Source organism: Cryptotermes secundus, unplaced genomic scaffold (genome assembly GCF_002891405.2).
Source record: "Cryptotermes secundus unplaced genomic scaffold, Csec_1.0 scaffold289, whole genome shotgun sequence".
Lineage (NCBI taxonomy): Eukaryota > Metazoa > Arthropoda > Insecta > Blattodea > Kalotermitidae > Cryptotermes > Cryptotermes secundus.
In genome coordinates, this window is record NW_019722431.1 from 1,248,835 (window position 1) to 1,269,245 (window position 20,411).

Below are 20,411 nucleotides of genomic sequence, written 5' to 3' on the forward strand. Positions count from 1 at the left end.
AATCGGTACCGGGGGCTGTTTCTCCTAGGGTAAAGCTGCCGGGGCTTGAGGCTGACCACACCTCCAGCTAGTGCCGAGGCCAAGAATTCGTGGATCTATACATCCCTGCCCCAAACGCCTTCATGGCATAGTGCTTAATTAGTTACTCACAGGGTAAATTTTACTTTTGCTTTACTTTTTGTTGTCCGTGCCGAGCAGGTTAGTTAAGCGATAGCAATCTCAGCTTGTATTCCCGAAGACCATATTCGAATCTCGGTGAGGTTACCAGGTAACCCGAGGGTTCTGTAATCTTCCTCCATGTCTTCAGACGACTGCACCTCACATGGGCCACGGCCCTCTTGTTCCTAGCGTACTTATGCACTAATTAATCCGACACACTTAGAAGAGGAGGTATAGTGAACAAACTACGGTCTGGGCGACCAAGGAATAGGGGTTCGATTTCAGACAAGGACAAGGGATTTTCCTCTGTCTCCACAGGATTAGATCGGCTCTGGGAGCCAGCCAGCCTCTAGTCGGAAGGGTACCAAGGTCTCTTTCCCTAGGGGTAAAGCCGCCGGGGCCTAAAGGTGACAGCTCGTATACGTATAATGCCAGGATTCTATACCTCCACTTCCACGTACATCTTTATGGCGTGGCATTTGGTGTAGCACAGAAGTAAATTTAACTTACCGACTTCTTGCTCTGAAGGTTCGTAGCCAGATTCTGCTGATCTTTCTGATGAAGCATTAAAGTCATCTAATAATGCCTAATAACTTTAAGTTCTTACCTCACAGGAAACACACTACGCCTCCGCTACAAAGCCCAGTCGGTTGATGCTGTTTGGGGAAACAGCCGCTGTTTGTTGCGAGAGCCCTAAGGAACGTACAGATACACTTCCACCTCACAGGAAACACCCTACGCCTCCGCTAAAAAGCCCAACCGTTTAAAACTGTTATCCCGGCCCCTTTTACAGTTAGGTACATGTTGATATTATATTAATAATTAATGAAAGTATCTAGTTTAAAGGAATCGCTCCCAACCTGCCAGTGGGACGCGTCCCACTAATTGGGAAATGCTGTTTTAAAGGGTCGTTCAGCTGACCAGTCCTTGCTACTGCCGCCAAGATCACTGGACATAGTAACGCGCATTTGGCATGTCCAAGCGAAACTTAATTGGAAGGGTCCGTCTCACAAAATGGAGAGGCACATCACTAGAAGACGCTCTGATCGGTATCTCCAAAATTCCTTTGAGGATTATAGGACCCCTCGTTGCAACACCATGGCCCAAGCAGAGAGGGGCCCCAAGTGGCTGGCTGACAAGGCAAGGCACTGCTATGCCAGCGGTGGCTTAAGCGAGACCCTCTCGAGAAGCCGTCAGTCGCTCAGCTACTCAAGAATTTTCAAACATTTTATGGAAACCGAAGGTTTATTACCGTGTTCACAAGAGCCTTCCACTGGTCACTATCCTGAGTCAGATGAATCCAGTCCTCACCACACGATCCTATCTCTCTAAGATCCATTTTAATATTACCCTGCTAGGCACAATAGATCATTATGGTCGCGGTGCAAGGACCAAGAAGGCCCACCCCTTATACATACAATATTACCCTGCCAACTTCGTCTAGCTCTGCCTAGTGTTCTCTTTCCTTCTTTCACACCAGAATCCTATATGTGTTCCTCTTTCCTCCCATTCGTGCTACATGCCCTGTCCATCACATCCTCCTTAACCTGATCATTCTAATTATACTTGGCGAAGAGTACAAGTTATGAAGCTCCTCATTATGCAGTTTTATCTAACCTCCTGTCACTTCATCCTTCTTAAGATAAAATATTCTCAGCACTCTGTTTTCAAACACCCTCAGTCTGTGTTCCTTCCTTAATGTCAGAGACAATGTTTCGCACCAATACAAAGCTACGGGCAAAATTACAGTTTTGTGTATTCCAAGTTTTAGTTTCTGGACAGCAGATGAGATAAAATGTTTCTGGGCTGACTGGTAGGAAGTATTACCCGAATTCGGCCTCCTCTTAATTTTCTCCTGAATCGAATACCATATAAATTATATTTAAAAATTGAACTAGATCAGTATAATGCGAAAATCACTAAGAAAGATGGGGAGATTTTCCAATTTTTATTAAGCGCCACAAACTGGACGCAAAGCCACAGTACAATGATATGAGCAATAGCATTGTTCAAGGTTAAGTAACTTGAATCTGAAAGAGACATTCTCCTTGAGATCAAATATTCACCTACTTTCTTATCATAAGGAAGTTGGTGCACTTTTCTTTCATATTGCATACAGACCTATATACTTGAATCATATTATGTTCCCTGGGAAAGCTAATACAAGAAACTTCTAAGGAAATTCGAATAGCAGAAACGATAAAACCAAGTCGATATGCCTTCGTAAAGAATGTCTTCTCACTTGGGATATTATCAGCAGAATGAATGCAGGTAGAAAAGGCGAAATGTTTGTTATGTGCAAATAGATAGGACAATAATGGGACAAGATTGTCCTTGCTGTATTTGTTATTCGCAGGTAGGCCCGGGAACTGCCCTAAATATGCCAGGATAATGAGGTAGTCGGCCTATTAAAATTCCTACACAGAATATTGTTGCGGCCAGGCAGCAGGTACTCTTGTTGTTGAATGCCCGGGAGGGGGGGGTGAGACGGTGCTCCACACCACCCCGCGGCTAACAGCGCTTCTCTAAGGACTAAAGAAAGTCACCTGACCGTAAAGCTGTGCGCCTAACGAGTTGAAGTAAAGGTAAAGTCGAGAGATGCCCACCTCTGGGTTGTAACGTCCTGACATTCGGATGGGGCCCCAAGTTTCGGTGGTATTTTCCGGCTCGAAACACGCAAGAAACAATGTTTGCTTCCTGCTTCATGCTGGTTTCTTCCTTGGCTTACTGTTCGACCCTGGAGATGGAGGTGACATGTTCCTCCGAAACGTCGGTCTGCTTTCAGAGAACCACACGTCATTGTATGACAGAAGATATAACTCTTCATATCTACCGCCACGAGGTAAATTTGCCCCTGTGCTTAGTCAGTTAACCATTATGCCATGTAGATGCATGGCGGAAAGGAGGTATAGCTCCATTCTTGACCTCGGTACTAAATGGAGGTGAGTGGTCAGCTTCACGCCCTGGCCAGTTAACCCCCGGGGTTATGGCCATGATACGCATTGGATAGGAGGCTGGGTGGGCCCCAGAACCGGCCCAGATGACGTGGCGAAAAGAAAATTCTTGTCCCTGCCAGGAATCGAATTCCGGCAGTCCATCAGGTAGCCTACCGCTATACCGACATATATAATTAATTTAAATTTATAATTATCTGATTACTGGGATTGGAAAGGAATTGAAGGCTGAAAGTGCCACGGCTGTTGGCCGAAGAAGGTTTCATTAACTCCAGGTCCCCAAGGATGTACCTGCCTGGTACAGACAGTCGAGTTTCGTTGTCTGCAGCAGACGTGCCTTGTCACAGATTCCATACCTGAGCACCTGTAGGCGGTGGTCTTGTGGGCTGCAACACTGTGTAGTCACAGGAGCATGCAGCCCACCCTGAAGATGGAAATAACAGCTTCTCTAAATGCCAGTAACCACGTTCAGCAAGGCACAATAGATCACTGTGGTCGCGGTGCAAGGGCGAGAGGGCCCGCCCCTTATACATTTAACCACGTTCAGCACTTCAGTGTTATGACCCTGAAGATGGGGGCAGCAGGTTTCTGCGAAACGTTGGACTGCATGGGGTCAAAACCATGAAATTGGAGAGAGGAACTTTATGAACCAGTTACAGAGTTCCATGACTCCATAACCCTGAAGATGGAGTCATCAGTGTTCTCCGACACGTTGATAAGCACCTATAAGACTACAGCCTGAAGAGAGAGGCAGAAAGTTCCCCCGAAACGTTTGTAACCAACTACAAGACTTCACGGTATTGTAACTCTGAAGACGGGGGCATCAGTTTTCTCCAGTGTTGGTAAGCATCTACAGGACTGCACGACGGCATGGATTCCAATTTTTCCCCATTGATTTTTCATGGTGTCATAGCTCAGAAGATGAAAGCAGTTGGTAGCTACTCACCAGACTGCACGGCGTCATAACGTAGAGGACCACACCACAGTGAAAAACGTCGACTGTCCTGTGTGCACGTGGTGATGTGTGGAGCAGACTTCATTCATGAGCTGCCATGCTCGGTCGCCACGGTCGCCACCACCAAGGCAACTCGCTCATTCATAAAATGTGTGCAGCTTGGTCCGGATGGGCGCGGCTCCCTGACTACCAGAGGATTTCAAGAAAACTGTTTACTGGGAAGAAGAGGATTATACGACTGTTTACAAAAACATAACTTGTCCTTCTTACTATTTTCAAGGACAAGAATATGGCCCTCGAAACAAAACAAACAGGAACTTGTATGGAAGTCTTTGTCTCATAGTTGTGACAAACGAATAGGAACCCGTCAGCTTGATTGCACATAGCCCTGTTCTGCTCTAGCAAAATTCTGCCGCGTCTTCATTTGTCGAGGAGAATTTGCCGTATTTGCATTTTTGTAGCAAGAATTTACCGTGACTGCATTCATGCAAGGGGGAGGGGGGATACATTTCTTCCGTCTTGCATGTGCTCTTCGATTTGCGTAGTAATATTCTGCAACAATTTCTTATTTATCTCATTCGTCCTACACGTTCAGCCCATCGTAGCTTCCTACGTTTCGTGTTCATGTTCATGAATGTTAGGATGATTAAAGGTAAAGCTGTCCCTGTCTCAAGTAATCATGCACCACGCCACAAAATCACATGGGGGAGTGGAGGTATAGCTCCCCCATTCTTGTCCTCGACACTGATGGAGGTGAGTGGTCAGCTTCATGCCCTGGCTACTTTATCCCCGAGAAAAGAGCCCCCGATGCCCATTGTGTATGAGGCTGGATGGATCTCAAAACCGGTCTGGACGCTGTGTAGAAGAGAGAAATCTCCTTCCCCTGCCAGGAATCGAACCCCGGATCTTCGGTAGGCTAGCCTATAGCTTGATCGCTCTCATGACCCAGCTGTCTCGGCTCAGGTGGTAAATGCCTAATCTAGAAACCCAATGGAAGAGGCCACTTTGGTGACCTAGGAGTAGAGGGGAGGATAGTATTAATTTATCTTGAACTGGTGTGAAGTTATGGACTGGATTTTACTAATACATGAATGGGTCGAGGGAAAGAAGCTCTTTGGGTTACCATAAAGAACGGGGAATTTATATATCAGCTGAAAAATTACCGCCTAGTCAAGAAGGGCTGTATTCCATGAAGTGCGTGAGTTAGTTATGGTAATCCATTTCTGTGCTAAACTTTTCAAATTAATTTAATCTTAGTTCATATCTGACCACTATAATCCTGTGACGCTGTGAGCGTCGAGAATATGCACCGTCGATGAAGAGATGATTACTGAATGTGGAGCAGTTGGTGGAAAGATAATTGACAGGGAGAACCGAAGTACTCGGAGAGAAACCCGCTGCACTGCCTCTTAGTGCACCATAAATCCCACACTACTTCACCTGGAACAGAATCCGGGCAGCTACTGTGGGACGCCGGCGACTAACCGCCTGAGCTATGACTCTTTTATCAAACCAGAAATGACACGTCATGCAAGAAACTAGTATGTGGCATGAAGAGTGGGGTTGATTGTTATTAAGTTCTTTGGCTTTAGTTCCATAGATGTCGTTCGATATGGTGAACAGTTAACGAAACGAAAGGACGATTAATTTGTGACTGCGCGCAACGTAATATTTCTCATACTTATTTGCTTCCACTTCGAGTGGAATATCTTTTTGTGAAATTTGGTATTTCGCTAAAGGAAGAAAATAGATTGAAAGCGCGTGAAATCAAAGTGCTGCGGGAAATATTTGTGTTTACGAAAGAGAGAGAAACATGAGGATTGAGAAAATTGTTGTTTATAGGTCAGTATGTCTTGACATTTTGTATTCAATTTTGTTTCTACTCAGCTAGCATTATTTCACGAAATGTGATATCAATGAGATCTTGTTCATCCCAGTTCTGTCAGCTTATCGGTCCGTGATGCTATATCTTCATTAAATATTTATTGCTTTGGAATTTTTAATACTGCTTCTTTGTATATGGTACTTTCCGTTTTGAGAATAGCCATTTTTAATCTTAATATTTTGTCGCTCTTGCACTTACTTATTCTACATAAATGTTGTTATTGATTTGTTGAAACTTTTTATGAAATTTAATGTGTCAGAAGAAGAGAAATATTCTAATGAAAAACATATAAAGCTACAATGAAGGGTATGTACATAGTTTATGCGCGCCCACGCACTCTCTCTCTCTCTCAAAACTTTACATTGCATTATTTTGGGGGGCTGGGAGGTAGTAGACTATTTTTCAGAGTACTGACACCTGGAGAGAAATCGAGAAGTAGTAGATTGATAAAATAATTCAAAGCATGTGACGTTGTGGTTATAGTTATATACTTTAAATGTTTTTGATTGTCTGAGGTGGCAAATATTTATTTTCACATTATTCTTAAATCCGGGAATTGTTTAGAGCAGAAACTGCTGTTGCGTAACGAGATATCTCGATTGTGACATACAACGAATTAAAATAAATTAAATTTATGTTGATAAAGACAAAATTATGGATATTAGGAGATCAGAAATTTGGCAAATAATGTCCGACTAACGTCATTTCAAGCAAACTATTGTGCGTTTAACCTTGGCTTACTCCGACTTTAGGCACGCATATCTCCGTGTGGGCAAGAGCAGGCTGAATCCTTGGGTATAGGCAACACAAAATGCTGTGATAAGTTAGTTTATAGAGGTTGCCGTGAGATAGCTGTAGCGGACTGCTAAAAGTACCTAGTATCGATAATGTTCCAAAGAACGCATGTGCTGAAGATGCACCAATACAAGTAGAAGAATAGAAATGGTCTATACACTGAAGGACGAATTATGGAATACCGTATAAAGCGCTGTATGAACTTCAAAAGCAAAAACTAGTCACAACATTATCTTTCCGCATTTTCATATTTCACACTAATGAATTTATGTCATATCAGAAATACTGCGTTTTTTTCTTTGATACAGAATCGAGGAACTATGGAATGCGAACAACGGGAACAACTGTGGAAAAGATGGCAAACGCGCAATAGAAGAAGAAGAAGAAGAAGAGAAAGAAAAGGCTGTGTAAGGTGCTGTTTGAGTAGTCGTGTTGTAGATAATTTTTCGTTTCGAAGGAAGATACCAATATTATATAGTAATACAAAATGTCCGAGAGAAAGGTTCTGAATGTGAGTATGTTTTATACGTAGCGTTACTTACTTCATTATGTCATGCTTTTCTAGACAATATAACCCTAATTATAATTAAACTTACATTTCAGAAATACTACCCACCAGATTTCGATCCATCAAAAATACCTCGTATGAAATTGCCGAGGAATAGGCAATATACTGTCCGACTGATGGCCCCCTTTAATATGAGGTAAGTTCAAATTAAAGTATTATTGTTTGTAGTAGTGATAAGTATGTTTTCAATCAAGCTGGAATGATAATGTTCATGTTCAAGTTTTATTCCATGAGAACAGTAACGAAATAATTTGCCCAGCTGTAAAGATACAAAAAGTCTAACAGGAAATCTAGGTCTCAGAGTAATGTTTGGTGGGTATTGCTGATTCGTTCATTTTTAATAAATTTGAGACAATTCTGATGACACTGTGTTCATAGCTTTATTTTTGGTGTGGTTGGTGTGCCATTTCCATATGAAGTTTTGTTTTCCCTTGTAGATGCATTACATGTGGTGAATATATTTATAAAGGGAAGAAATTCAATGCACGAAAGGAGGACGTGGAAGGTGAAGATTATCTCGGCATTCGGATCTATAGATTTTACATTAAGGTAAACTCTGCTGTCTGTCTGCAATTTCTGCTTCTCATTTCAATGGCCTGACATTTAACAAAGTTAAATCAATCCTTTAGAAGTTGTTTGTTGTGATTGTGTCGTAGTAGGCTCAGTTGATTGATTTGTAGGTAATTTAATAACACTTCTTCGGCTGTATAGGTTACATAGCATTAAAAGGGATGAGAAGATGGTTATGATCAGTGTGTAAGTAAAGATGAGGAAGGAGGTGATCATAGAATATCTGAATGTGCTGTGGCAATATTTGCTGAAGTACACCGTGAACATCTTCAGGGTTATTTTTGTATATAGTCTTATAAGTGGGTTTCAGAGGAACATAAGCATTCATTTTCAGATTTGAAGTCACTTTATACCTGAAGATAGTGGCAGTATGTTCCTACAAGACTTTCAGACCCATGTACAAAATGACATGGTGCAATAGCCCAGAAGATTACAATATGTATCTTTACTGCCACGAAAACCTGAAATCCTGTAAATGAAAGGCCTAATTCATGATTGGGGTTAATATGATGAAGCCTCGAACTGTTTTGAACACAAGTAGAGTGTCCCAGGTACAGACACCTGTTCAGTGTTGTAGTAACAGAGGTCTGAGAGAGACTGAGATCATTTCTGTATGTCCGCAAGTTCTCTTCTAATGATATTTTATTGTGTAGTGATGCACACAGATACAGATTTTTTAATCTTCTGCATTTGGAGGAACATTTGAGATTTGTATTTTTAACAGGGTATGTATGTCAGCCACCACAATTAAGTACTTGAAACTCCCGTTTCATGCTTTAGTACTATTATTGTAGGCCCCATTGTCAACAAACCTGAAGACGGAATTTTGTGATTTCCATTACATCTTCCAGACAAATGCTTGTGTGTAAGTAAAAGTAAGTAAAGTATAGGTATCCCTGTAACAGCCTTTGGAGGCCCATAGGTTTGTGAGATGTTGAGGTTCCCACATTAGCTAGACAGTCGGCTTATAGATGGCGGTAAGGTTGTCAACCTTACGCGCTGGCTGCTTTTACCCCAAAGAATATTCCTAGTACTCATTTCTGTTAGAGTTGTTAAATAAAGTAAGATACAGTGTCAGTAGCCAAGAAGACTAAATTTTCTTCATTAATATTTAGTGCACAAGATGCCTTCAAGAGATCTCGTTCAAAACTGACCCTAGGAACACCGATTACGAAATTGAAGCGGGTGCCACTCGTAATTTTATGGCTTTGAAGCTGGCAGAAGAACAGGCACAAAGAGAGGAGGATGAGAGGAAGGAGGACGAGGCTACGAACCCAATGAAGGTGAGTGAATGTGTTTCAACATGAAGTAACTGGTTCAGTTTCCGAATTCTCTCTCTGCAGAATGTTGTAACTTTACCATACATGCTACATGGCAGGTCCAGACTTAGTGCAGAGGAAGGAATCATTACACCTCATGTGTATTACTTTAGGTTGAGGTTGAGGATCTCACAGAGGTGAATATTGAGGTTATGGTCTTGTGGGACTAGATGGGTGCCAATACTCTTCTGTGCAGAAGATGGAAGCAGTAGGTTGTGCTGAATTGTTATCACTTATGTACCGGACTTTGCGATGTCACGTTGCAGAAGACTGGACTATTTTGGTTATGTGTGATTATAGGTGTCTGGAATGGGGTCCACTCAGCCTTGTGGGGATAATTGAGGAGCCATTTCAAGGAAGTAGCTACTCCGATCTAGAAAACCGAAATTAATGGCCATGGGGATTTGTTGCTCTGACCACATGGCACCCTCTATCTGCTAAAGTTGGTGCTGACTTCGTCGATAAGCGGCGGTTGCTCAGTTGGTATAGTTCGCTTGCAGACTCAAGCCACAGAGTTTTTTTTTATTTATTATAGGTTATCACACCATAAACTGAAGGATTTAGTCTTCACGTCACTTCTTTTCCCTTGTCCCCTTGTGCCGATAACACTGCAGTTAGAAGCAGCACACAGGAGAGGGGGGGATATGGAACAACCATGGGACGAGAAAGAGAAGGGAAGTCAAACATGTTATTTGATTTTGTTGTTTGTTGCAGTTGTTGGAAAATCGCACAAAGCAGTCAAAACAAGAATTGGAACTTCTGGAGTCTTTGGAGGAACTCCGAGATTTGAACAGAAGACAGAGATCAGTGGACTATGACACGATGTTGTCTCAGTTTGATACCAAAGACGTTCAGAAGAAATTAGAGGCAAAACAAGAAGAGGAAGATGAAAAATACATCAGGTAAATGGAAACTCCTTTCAGGATGTAGCCTGTTTGCTTACTTTGAAATTCTTGTATAAGTGGAAAAATCAAGTTAATTATCCTCATTTTTGTGTTGTTTATTAAAGTAAACTTGGGTTTAAAAAATTTTAGTATCGAAACATGCATAAAATGTTTGTAAATAGGATTTGAATTTAGCATAAACTTCAAATTTAATAAATGTATTCAATTTCTTAATATTGTATTCAAGCATCCGGTTGCATTACTGTGACTTTTACACACAATAATACAGTTCCATCAACAATGCAACTATTTTTATTCTTTCACTTTCCCTTTTACAACATGTTTTGGCCCCAACCAGCCATCATCAGGTGTCTTAATTTGCCAAAACTGTTATACTATATTATGTCACTTATTTCTTGTCCAGCTCTGTACATGAACTAGATAACTGCCCAACACTCTTGTGGTAGAACCTGAAGGTTCATTTCTGCCTACTACCAACGTCTGCTCTTGAATCAGCCATCCTCATAACCTGCCCTTCTATGGCCCATTTCAGTTGATCGATGGTTTAACTGTTAGGGCAAGGGCACATCAAGGAAAGTGGCAACCTCAACGCAACCACAATTTCCAAGAATTGTTATTAGCCTGTATTGAACCATGTTACTGAATGTAGCAGTGCAAATTGAGGAAACTGGAAACTGCGGTTGCATTGTGGTTGCCAATTTCCTTGGTGTGCCCTCGCCCTAATGATTAAATGTATTATGTAACTATTAGTTCATAAAAGTAATACAGTTTATAGTAGTTAGGTGTGGAACCAGATGATTGTGTTGGTTACACTGCCACAACGTGTCTGTGATGATGATGATGTGTATCACATGATGTTGAAGTTGTCATTAATGTAGGATGTTACACATTCAAATAGTCCCTTTTTCTGATCAAGTTAAAGTAGCTGTAGTGCTGTGGGCTTGTCTTCCAGCAGTACTCTGTGTGAAAGTTGGTTGGCATACTCACAGTTTTGACCAAAATTTTGTTTTTTTTTCTCATTGTCCCCATGCTGTCAGACCGCAGTTGGCAGTTTCATTCACAAGATTCACTTTGGTTTTATTTTTGAATTTAATTATCAGTGTTTCAGGTTTCTCCCTGTCAGTATTCTGTGTGTATTCCTTGTTCCTCTTTCCTGTGCCATATGCCAATTTCAGAGCAAGCCCCTCAATTTGACTACTATAATTGTTCATTCACGTACATAATACAACATACATTTTTCAAGGTCAATTTTTGGTGTGGGAGGTTCTAAGAAGAAGGTCATATCAGAAGAAATAATAGAAACAGTTGAAGAAATGCATGCAGCTAGTGCACCTGATCCCCCAAAGAAAATTGCAAGGATATCTTGTGACCCCAGTGCAAAATCTGGTACCCAGGTATGTGTATGTATTGTTTTATTTTATGGCGCTTTGGACCTAAGAGAGGGACATCAAGGGGAGGCTGGAGAAAATTGTGTAATGAGCGAGTCTCATGATTGTTTTGTCTTGTTACTTGCTGTCTTTAGAATGACAGAATAAGGAGAACGAAGTGGACAAGGTATTGAACACTCACTAACTAACTATATGGAGCTGAGCCATACTTGAGAAGATGCCAGTTGTGCAGCTATTCAAGAACTTCCCAGCATTTTATGGAACTCAAGGTTCATTACCATGTTCACAAGAACCCTCCATTGGCCCCCGTCCTGACCAGATCAATCCAGTCCATACCACCGCTATACCGTACTCTGGCGCCACACAGATGCATAACTGGTGTGTAATAGACCTCCCAAATGTTTGCTTAGTAGTCAGTAACATGACCTCGCTGTTTTCCTAACCCACTCCAAAGGAAAATGCCTTTGTTTGTCTTCAAGCTGTATGTACCAGGCAGTAAGTCAGTAGTGCAATATGGATCAAGGATGAAAGCAGTTGAAGACCAAGCGATCTCTCGGAGAACAAGAAATGTCTGACTGGTTCTCTGATGAGCTATCTGATGTGCCTTGTGAGATGTGTAATGATAGTGACTTAGACAGTGGCAGTGACGGGACAACAAAGAATTGTGGCCACAGACAGTGAAAGTGACAGTAGCACCAACGAAAATGCGGGTAGTAACATTGCTGGGACAGCCACATGGGGGCAAGTAGACAAAACGCCTACTTTGGGACAGTTTACTGGAAAGCTGGGGGGCGAAACAAATTCCATTGGACCCAACGCAAGTGTCTGAAGTAGCAGAACTGTTTTTTGGAGATAGTTTCTTTGACATGTTATGTCAGCAAACTAACAGATACAATCTCCAACACCGTGAAGAATATGACAGAAGTTTTAAGGTGTTGAAGTGGGTGGATGTCACTTCAGCAGAAATGAAATTTTTTTTTCAATAATCAGTCTAATGGGGCATACAAGGAGGGATAATTGAAAAGAGTATTGGTCAACAGTTCCATTTTTAGAAATTCTGATTTTCGGCAAACTAATGAGCCGTAAGAGATTTGAACAAATTTGGTGGTGTTTGCATTTCAGTAATAATGAACTGCAACCACAGTCAACAAGCAGGCTTTTCAAAATTCAGCCCTTATTAAACTTTTCATTCAGAAATTTCAGACAGTTTGTAAGCCAAACCAACAACTGTCTTTGGAAGAATCTGTGATTCCTTGGAGGGGAAGGCTTCATATGCAAACATACGATTCTGGGAAACTTACAAAGTATGGCCTACTTGTTTGTGTAGTTACTGAAAGCACTTCAGGTTATATTAGAAATTTAGAAATTTATTCTGGTGAAGGCAAAAAATTACAAGAAACTATTGTTTATGTTTTGGAACCCTGTCCTGATCAAAATTACCATGTCTTATCAAGACAATTATCATAAGAGTGTGGTAACTGCAGAATACCTTCTTTCGAGAAAAGTACGTGTTTGTGGAACAATTAGGGTGAGCAGAGGCCTTCCTCCAGATCTGAAAGAGGAATCTAAATCCCTGAAATGTGGTGAAACCACATTCAGGAAGAAGGGGGATATTCTTCTTCAGTCCTGGAGGGATACTCGTGATGTGAATATGATTGCCACAATTTACAATTCAAGCGTGGTTGATGTTCAAAGGAGACATGGACAAGTAAGGAAGCCTATTTGTATTTCTGAGTATAATATGTTCATGAAGGGAGTTGATAGAGCCGATCAGTACTTGGCCTATTATTCTCTTCCTAGATAAACAATAAATTGGACAAAGAAAGTTGCCTTGTGGCTTATAAACTGTGTCATTTTCAATTCATTTTTGGTTTACAAAAATCTAAACCCTGATTCAAAATTGAAAGACAAAGCATTTCTGATGAATGTGGCAAAGGCCTGGGCTGCTGACCAGATGGCTGCAGCAGAACCTGAGTCAGACACAGACTTAGTGTGACCGGGCCCATCAACTCCCACCCCATGCAGGCCTCATGTGGACTCCCCTGGGTGTCTCTAGGGTGATATGCAGAAACATACCCTCATGAAAATTGTGAAGAGAGAACATTCCAAGGGGAAGCATCTTTCTAGGCAATGCCATGTTTGCACTGTTCATAAAAAAAAGGAGTATGACTGTCTACATTTGCAAGTTCTGTGTAATGCCACTTCACAAAGCTGAATGTTTCCAGAAATATCACACTCTCAAGCACTTCTAGGAGCACTGGTAAGTGTTCTCCAAAAATTTTAGTTCATAAAATTTATTAGGAGATTTTATAGTAATTTTTAAAGTGAACAGTGCACAAGTTAGGGTAGTAGGTTTAAAAATGCCAGTCCCCAGGGTAATTTAAATATTTAAATTGCCGGTCCGCAAAGTGTTAATAATTATCCACCCACCTGTGTCTTAGTCTTGATGGTGGTCTCTTTCTTTTTGGCTTTCCGACCACTATCCTATATGCATGGGGGAATGCAGTAGTGTAGTTGGTTGAGGCACTTTGCTACAAGCTGGAAGGTTGCAGGTTCAGTTCCCGATGAGGTCTTTGCATTTTTCTGTTGATATAATCCTTCCAGTCGCACTATAGGCCTGAGGTCTACTCAGTCTCTAACAGAAGTGAGTACCAGGAATCTTCCTGGGAGTAAATGGTGGCTGGCACGTAAAGCTGACAACCTTACCACCATCTTTTAGCAGATTGTCTAAAAAAAGTGGGAGCCTTGACGTCTCACAACCCTATGGGCCTCCACGGCCTGGTACAGCTATAGCTTTACCTCTTACCTTTATCCTATATTTCACTCCCACTTGTGCTACATGCCCTGTCCATCTCATCCTCATCGACTTGTTAATTTTAATTATGCTGCACTTGGCAAAGAGTACAAGTTATGAAGCTCTTCATTATGCATTTTTCTCCAATCTTCTGTTACTTCATCACCCTTTGGTCCACATTTTCTCCTCAGCACCCAATTCGTAATCACTGGCAGCCTATGTTTTTTCCTTAATGTCAGACACCACGTTTCACACCCATACAGAACTGCAGGCAAAATTTTACTTTTGTGTGTTTTAATTGTTACATTTTAGGACGACGAGAATTCAAGCGGTTCTGGACTGAATTACTTGAATTCTATCTCCTCTTAATTTCCTCCTTAATCAAATTTTGATTTGTTACTGTCATTCCTAAATAGTTGACCTGTGCTACATTTTCAAAACATGTGTTTCCTATCATTATGTCATGATTTTGCCCTGCATTTTGGTGATGAGACAGCAACATATACTTAGTTTTCTCTGCATTTACTTCTAGACCAACCTGCTTACTTGCATCAGTTAAAGTTAGAGTGTTTCTCTTTATGGTATCTTTGTTATGATCCAGTAGATTCACATCGTCAATGTAGACCAGCTGATGGGTCCCATTTAATTTCAGTCCCACCTGGTTTTCCTGAACCTTCCTAATGGCATATTCTAAGGCAAAGTGGAAAAGCAATGGTAATAAAGCATCTCCTTGTTTATGACTATTCTGGATAGGAAAATTATCAGACAAATATTTACCCATATGGACTTTACTATATGTTTCCTTTAAATGCATTTTAATCAGTGTAACTAGTTTCATGGGTACCCCCAAACTCTGTGAGAATACTGTACAATATTTCCTTCCAAACTGATCATAGGCTTCCTTGAAGTCTGTGAATAGCTGATGTAATGTCTCATTGTACTCCCATTTTTTCTCCAGTATCTGACGAATGCAAAAGTTCTGATCAGTAGTTGATCTGTTACTTCAAAACCCACACTGATGATCCCCAGTAGTTTCATCTACTACTCTGCCCAAAAAGTATCCGACCTTGGGCCAGGGAAAAAAAGTTCTGTATCTGGGTGGTTACAATACCTAATTGCCTTCAAAGTAGGCCCCTTGTGACTCCACACACTTAGCCCAGCGGTCCTTCCATCGCTGGAAGCAATTCTGGAAGGCTTCTTTTGGAATGGCATGCAGCTGCACTGTCGCGTTCTGTATGATGTCCTCGCGGCTGTCAAAACGGCAGCCTTTTAGTGGTGTCTTCAATCTTGGGAACAGCCAGAAATCACAAGGAGCCATGTCAGGAGAGTAGGGAGCCTGGTGAACCTGCGGAATGGCGTGCTTGGCCAGGAAACCCTGGATCAGGTGCGACGAATGAGCTGGGGTGTTGTCATGATGCAGCTGCCAGTTGCGTGCGTCCCACAGCTTCGGTCTCTTGCGCCGAACTGCATCATGAAGATGGCGGAGGACTTCTTGGTAGTACTCCTTATTGACAGTCTGGCCTAGTGGTGTGTACTCATGATGCACAACACCCCGGAAATCGAAAAAACAGTCAGTATCACCTTCACATTGCTCTGAACCTGTCGTGCTCTTTTGGGCCTCGGGGATGTTGGATGCTTTTATTGTGACGCTTGGACCTTGGTTTCCAGGTCATATCCATACACCCATGACTCGTCACCAGTGATCACAGTCTTCAGGAACTCAGGATCCCTGTTGGCGCACTCCAGCATGTCCTGTGCGACCTCAAGGCAGAGTTGTTGCTGCTCCAGTGAAAGCTGCTTGGGCACAAATTTTGCCGCCGCTCTTCCCATTTCCAAATCCTCAGTTAAAATTGTGTTTGCGGAACCTCTGCTGATCCCAACCTCATCAGCAACTTAGATGAATGGCCAAACGATGGTCCTCCATGATCACTGTCCGCACTTTTTCAATGACGCTCGTTGACCATCTCCCGGAACACTGCTCACTGTCCGCCGACATACAGCCATGTTTAAAGTGGTTGAATCACTCTTTAATTTGAGTGACCCCCATTGCATCATTGCTGAAAGACTGCTGAATTTTGCGAATTGTTTCCGCTTGGGTATCCCCAAGTTTCTGACAAAATTTAATGCAGTATCACTGCTCCAAGCGTTCTGTCATCTTGAGCGAAACGAGAATGCGACGAACACGTGTTACACCACTTCGCTATCTGGCAGCCACAGACACATCCAGCAGTGTTGCAAGTCAGCAAAAAATCACACATGCGAATGAAAGTCCCTTCTACCACTGCGCTCAGTTTCCCAACCCTTTGGCCATTACTTACAGCGGAAAAAAATAAAGTCGGATACTTTTTGGACACACGGTATATATGGGCTTAAACTTGAGAAAAGAATATCGGATAAAATTTTATATGAAGTTGATAGAAGTGATATCCCATGATATGTGTAATACAGTCAGTTTTATCACCCTTCTTGTGAATTGGTTCAATAATAGATTCCTTCCACTGATCAGGTAATTCTTCCTTATTCCAAATAGAGTTAATTACCCACAGATAACATTTATCTTCTCTGTATGCTGTAGTTGAAATATGTATTGATACAATCTTCAAAACCATATAGAAACCTGAAAAGAAAAATTCTTTTCATGAAATTTTGTACATTTAAATGGGAGAAGAATCCAACCTAGATGCTCCAGGACCTAAAGTCACGTATGCTTGGAGAAAATTTGAAAAGAACATGGAGTGGAACCGAGCACTGTTCATTTTGTTTTCCTTTGAAGGACGGTTCCGTGATTTTTCAGTTACTGTAATTACAATATCTCAAGCTCATTACAAAGAAGGGGCATGCAGACATGTCAGATTACTGTGCATAGTATCACTGTAAGTTTAATTTTTGAGTTATCATTTGAATTGTTTAATGACTTATCAGTTTCAGCTGAGTCAAATTTATACCCATTAAATTATCAGTGATGTTTTCATAAATTGGTTACTAAATGTGTTATTTACCATTTGATAGAGTGAAGATATGTCTTTTCAGGAATGTACATTGTCAAAATCGTTAGATGTGTCACAAAGCAGGAGTGTAGGAATAGTAAGCAAGAAAGGAGGACTTACGGGGTTAGTTCGCCTGAAGTCATCAAGTGATCAAGCAATAAAACCCACATTGGCACCTGCCCAAAATGTCTCCAGTGCTGATGAACCAAAACCAACTCCCAGTGGACTGTCATTACTGGGTTCTTATTCAGGTAGTGACAGTGAGTGATGTATGGATTAAGAGATGGACTCTGTTGTAGATTTTTATAAGGTTCAGGGCACAGTTGAGAATAGTTTTATTGATTGCATCTGTGATCCAATAAAAAGGCAGCAGTCTTACATGTGTTCAGCTTGTTGCCTGCTCCCTCTGGCATCTTGGCTTACTTTTTGACCCTCAGGAGGGAGGTGATATGTTACTCAGAAATGGTGGGGGTCTCCAGACTAAATGGCATTGCAACGCAGAAGACTGTACTCTTTATTTCAACTCCTGGGTTTACAAGAAAGGTAAATGTGATATGCCCATATAGCCAGGTTGGATTGTATGAGGATTAAAATTGGTTCTTGGACCGTGACATGAAGGAACAGCCGTAAAAATGCAACTTGTACAGAAATCAAATCAGAAAGAAGTCTGTAAAGGAAATATAATTTAAAGAAATGTAACTTTTTATAATTTTAATTAAAAAATTATCAACAACAAAATTTAAGCTGCACACTGTCAGCTTTATTTACATGAAGACACCACATACAGGTGTCTGGATGAAAGGTATCCAAAATAAAATAATTATATCTTAGAAAGCATATATTGTACATATTTATGGGTTACACCATTACAAAGGGAAACTCAAAGTCTTTTCTGAATATAAAACTTTCTCAGTAAATTTCAGTGTGGACTCTCTTGGTGACATGACAAATATCCAGATGATATTCGACATCATTCCATGTTGCTTGAAGCATGTTTCGTGTTATCATAGCCACAGAGTCCCTTATGCAGGCTTTCAGGTGTTGAAGGTCGTTGATCTTAACCTGGTAGACAATGTTCTTCACATAACCCCACAAGAAAAAATCAAGTGGGGTTAAATCTGGTGACCTAGGAGGCCAAGTGATTGGTTCACCTCTGCTGATTCATCTCCCAGCCATCTCTCTGTCCAGGTGATTTCTAGTATGGTTGCAGAAATTTGGTGGTGCCCCATAGTTTGAGGTGGTAATTGGGGCAGTACATACAGCTCCAGCATGTCCAAATATGAATGTACGGTCACAGTCTTTTCCGAAAAGAGTGATGGTCCAATCAACTTGTCGTGCATTAAGCCGGCCCGTACATTCACTTTGAGGCTTATTTGAAGCACTGTATTGGCATTTTCCTGGAGGGACTGAGGAAAACATGCAGAACTTCAGACTGCTTTCCTTAATTCATGTTAAATGGCAGGCAGAAGATGTTATTCTTTATTAAGTACTGACCAGAACTGTTTAAGTTTCATTATTTACAGAACAGAATTTAGTGATTCTTCTGGGGACCTTGACTTCTTGCAGTTACACTGTAATGGTAATTTAAAATTGCATGTACATGTATGCAGAAAAGAGTATTGTGCTGAACTGACATTGAGTGCACTGTCTTCTTCAAGTGATGCTATTCTGTTACACCTCATAGGTTTAGTATGATTTAGAATAATGATATATGTTGTTTTGAACAGATTGTGATTAGTGGCTGTCTTCTGTATGCTTACATAATTACTGCCCCAATTTGGTTATAATTAAGTGTATACAGATTTTGATCACAATACAATAATGTAGCTTCGGAACTAATTTATATTGCTAAAAAGATACTGCTCTGACTGAGGAAACATAAAAATAATTCTATGATGACAGTGATGTCCATATCAACAGTACAGAACTGAAAGCATTTTCATCTTTAGCATGGTGAAACGTTTCATATTTTATTCCAAATTTTGTAGTTGGGAATCTAAGTAAAAGGTAAGAAGTGAAGCGAGTTTTGTGAAGGCATTTGTGATTACTGAGAGATTACTGAATATTATGAAATAGAAGGTGAACTGGTTAAAAATGTTGAAAGACATGCTGTGTTCTGTTTCTTGCAGAAGACTGGCTCGCCATGGTGTATGGCTGCCAATGGGGGATGGGTCATAAGCAATGAGCCTTTTTCACAGAACAGTAGAAAGAGCAAACAAGCCAACAAATTACATCTGGTCATAACATTTTCATCTTTTACAAACATACTGTTGTACAGAGAATGTAATTTCATTTCAGTAGGTGATAATTAAATACTGAATCAAACAATTTAATGCTTGATATTGATAAGCCTATTGGGTGAAAATACGTGTTTAGCTTCCATCTTCTGGAAGGATAGTGATTTACACAAGGATTGGCCAAAAATTATACACCAGAGGTGTTACACATGCACTGAATGTATGTTTTCCCAAAATGTATGTTAAGTGCAAGGTATGCAAAGGATTTGATGATAGGTTTAAATAGAACACCTAGAAAGGCACATAGTAGAAGCCTGAAAACTTCATATTCACCACTGCAAGAATCTCAAATCTCAGGCACTGTGTAAACCAGGCTATTCTATTTGCTTTTAAGGGCTTGTTTTAAGTATTGCACTTCAATTTTGGGAAAGGAGTCAGATTAGCTCACTTGGCATAGCAGTGGAATACAGGCTGGAAGACCGAGGAATTTTGGTTCGATTCCAGGTCAGAGAACAGATTTTTCTCTTTACACAACGTTCAGGCCAGTGTTGGTGTCCACTCAGACTCCTATCTACTGGGTCCTGGGATTACAACAGTAGGGGCATGAAGCTGATTGGTTATTTCCATTTAGTGCTGCTGTCAAGAATGGTGGAGCTATACCTCCACTCCCAAATATGTTTTCAGGGCATAGTGCTTAATTAAGAATGGTGGAATTACATCACTACCCCATAAGTGTTAATGGCATCAAGCTTAACCTTACCAAACATTAGCGAATTGTACCCAAGGTACGTACCCCTGAGTTACAGGTGGATGGGCGGGAGTAACTGTGACTTTAAGGTCACATGTTACAGGTAGTAATGACACCATCCTCTATGAGGTTGGCTGAACTATGGCT

At 41.1% G+C, this 20,411-nt stretch overlaps 1 protein-coding gene across 1 annotated transcript in view; it reads left to right on the top strand.

Annotated features, from left to right (window-relative positions):
* The window catches only part of LOC111861372 (splicing factor YJU2), a 211,595-nt gene extending 193,938 nt beyond the window's left edge, over positions 1 to 17,657 (top strand). Inside the window, exons 2-8 of the mRNA XM_023845880.2 lie at positions 7,057 to 7,259; positions 7,352 to 7,452; positions 7,754 to 7,865; positions 9,002 to 9,169; positions 9,920 to 10,107; positions 11,354 to 11,504; positions 17,323 to 17,657. Coding sequence (XP_023701648.1) covers positions 7,236 to 7,259; positions 7,352 to 7,452; positions 7,754 to 7,865; positions 9,002 to 9,169; positions 9,920 to 10,107; positions 11,354 to 11,504; positions 17,323 to 17,547 — 969 coding nt within the window. The 5' untranslated portion in view covers positions 7,057 to 7,235 and the 3' untranslated portion in view covers positions 17,548 to 17,657. The remainder of the gene's footprint in view (positions 1 to 7,056; positions 7,260 to 7,351; positions 7,453 to 7,753; positions 7,866 to 9,001; positions 9,170 to 9,919; positions 10,108 to 11,353; positions 11,505 to 17,322) is intronic.
* Positions 17,658 to 20,411: the final 2,754 nt, after the last annotated feature.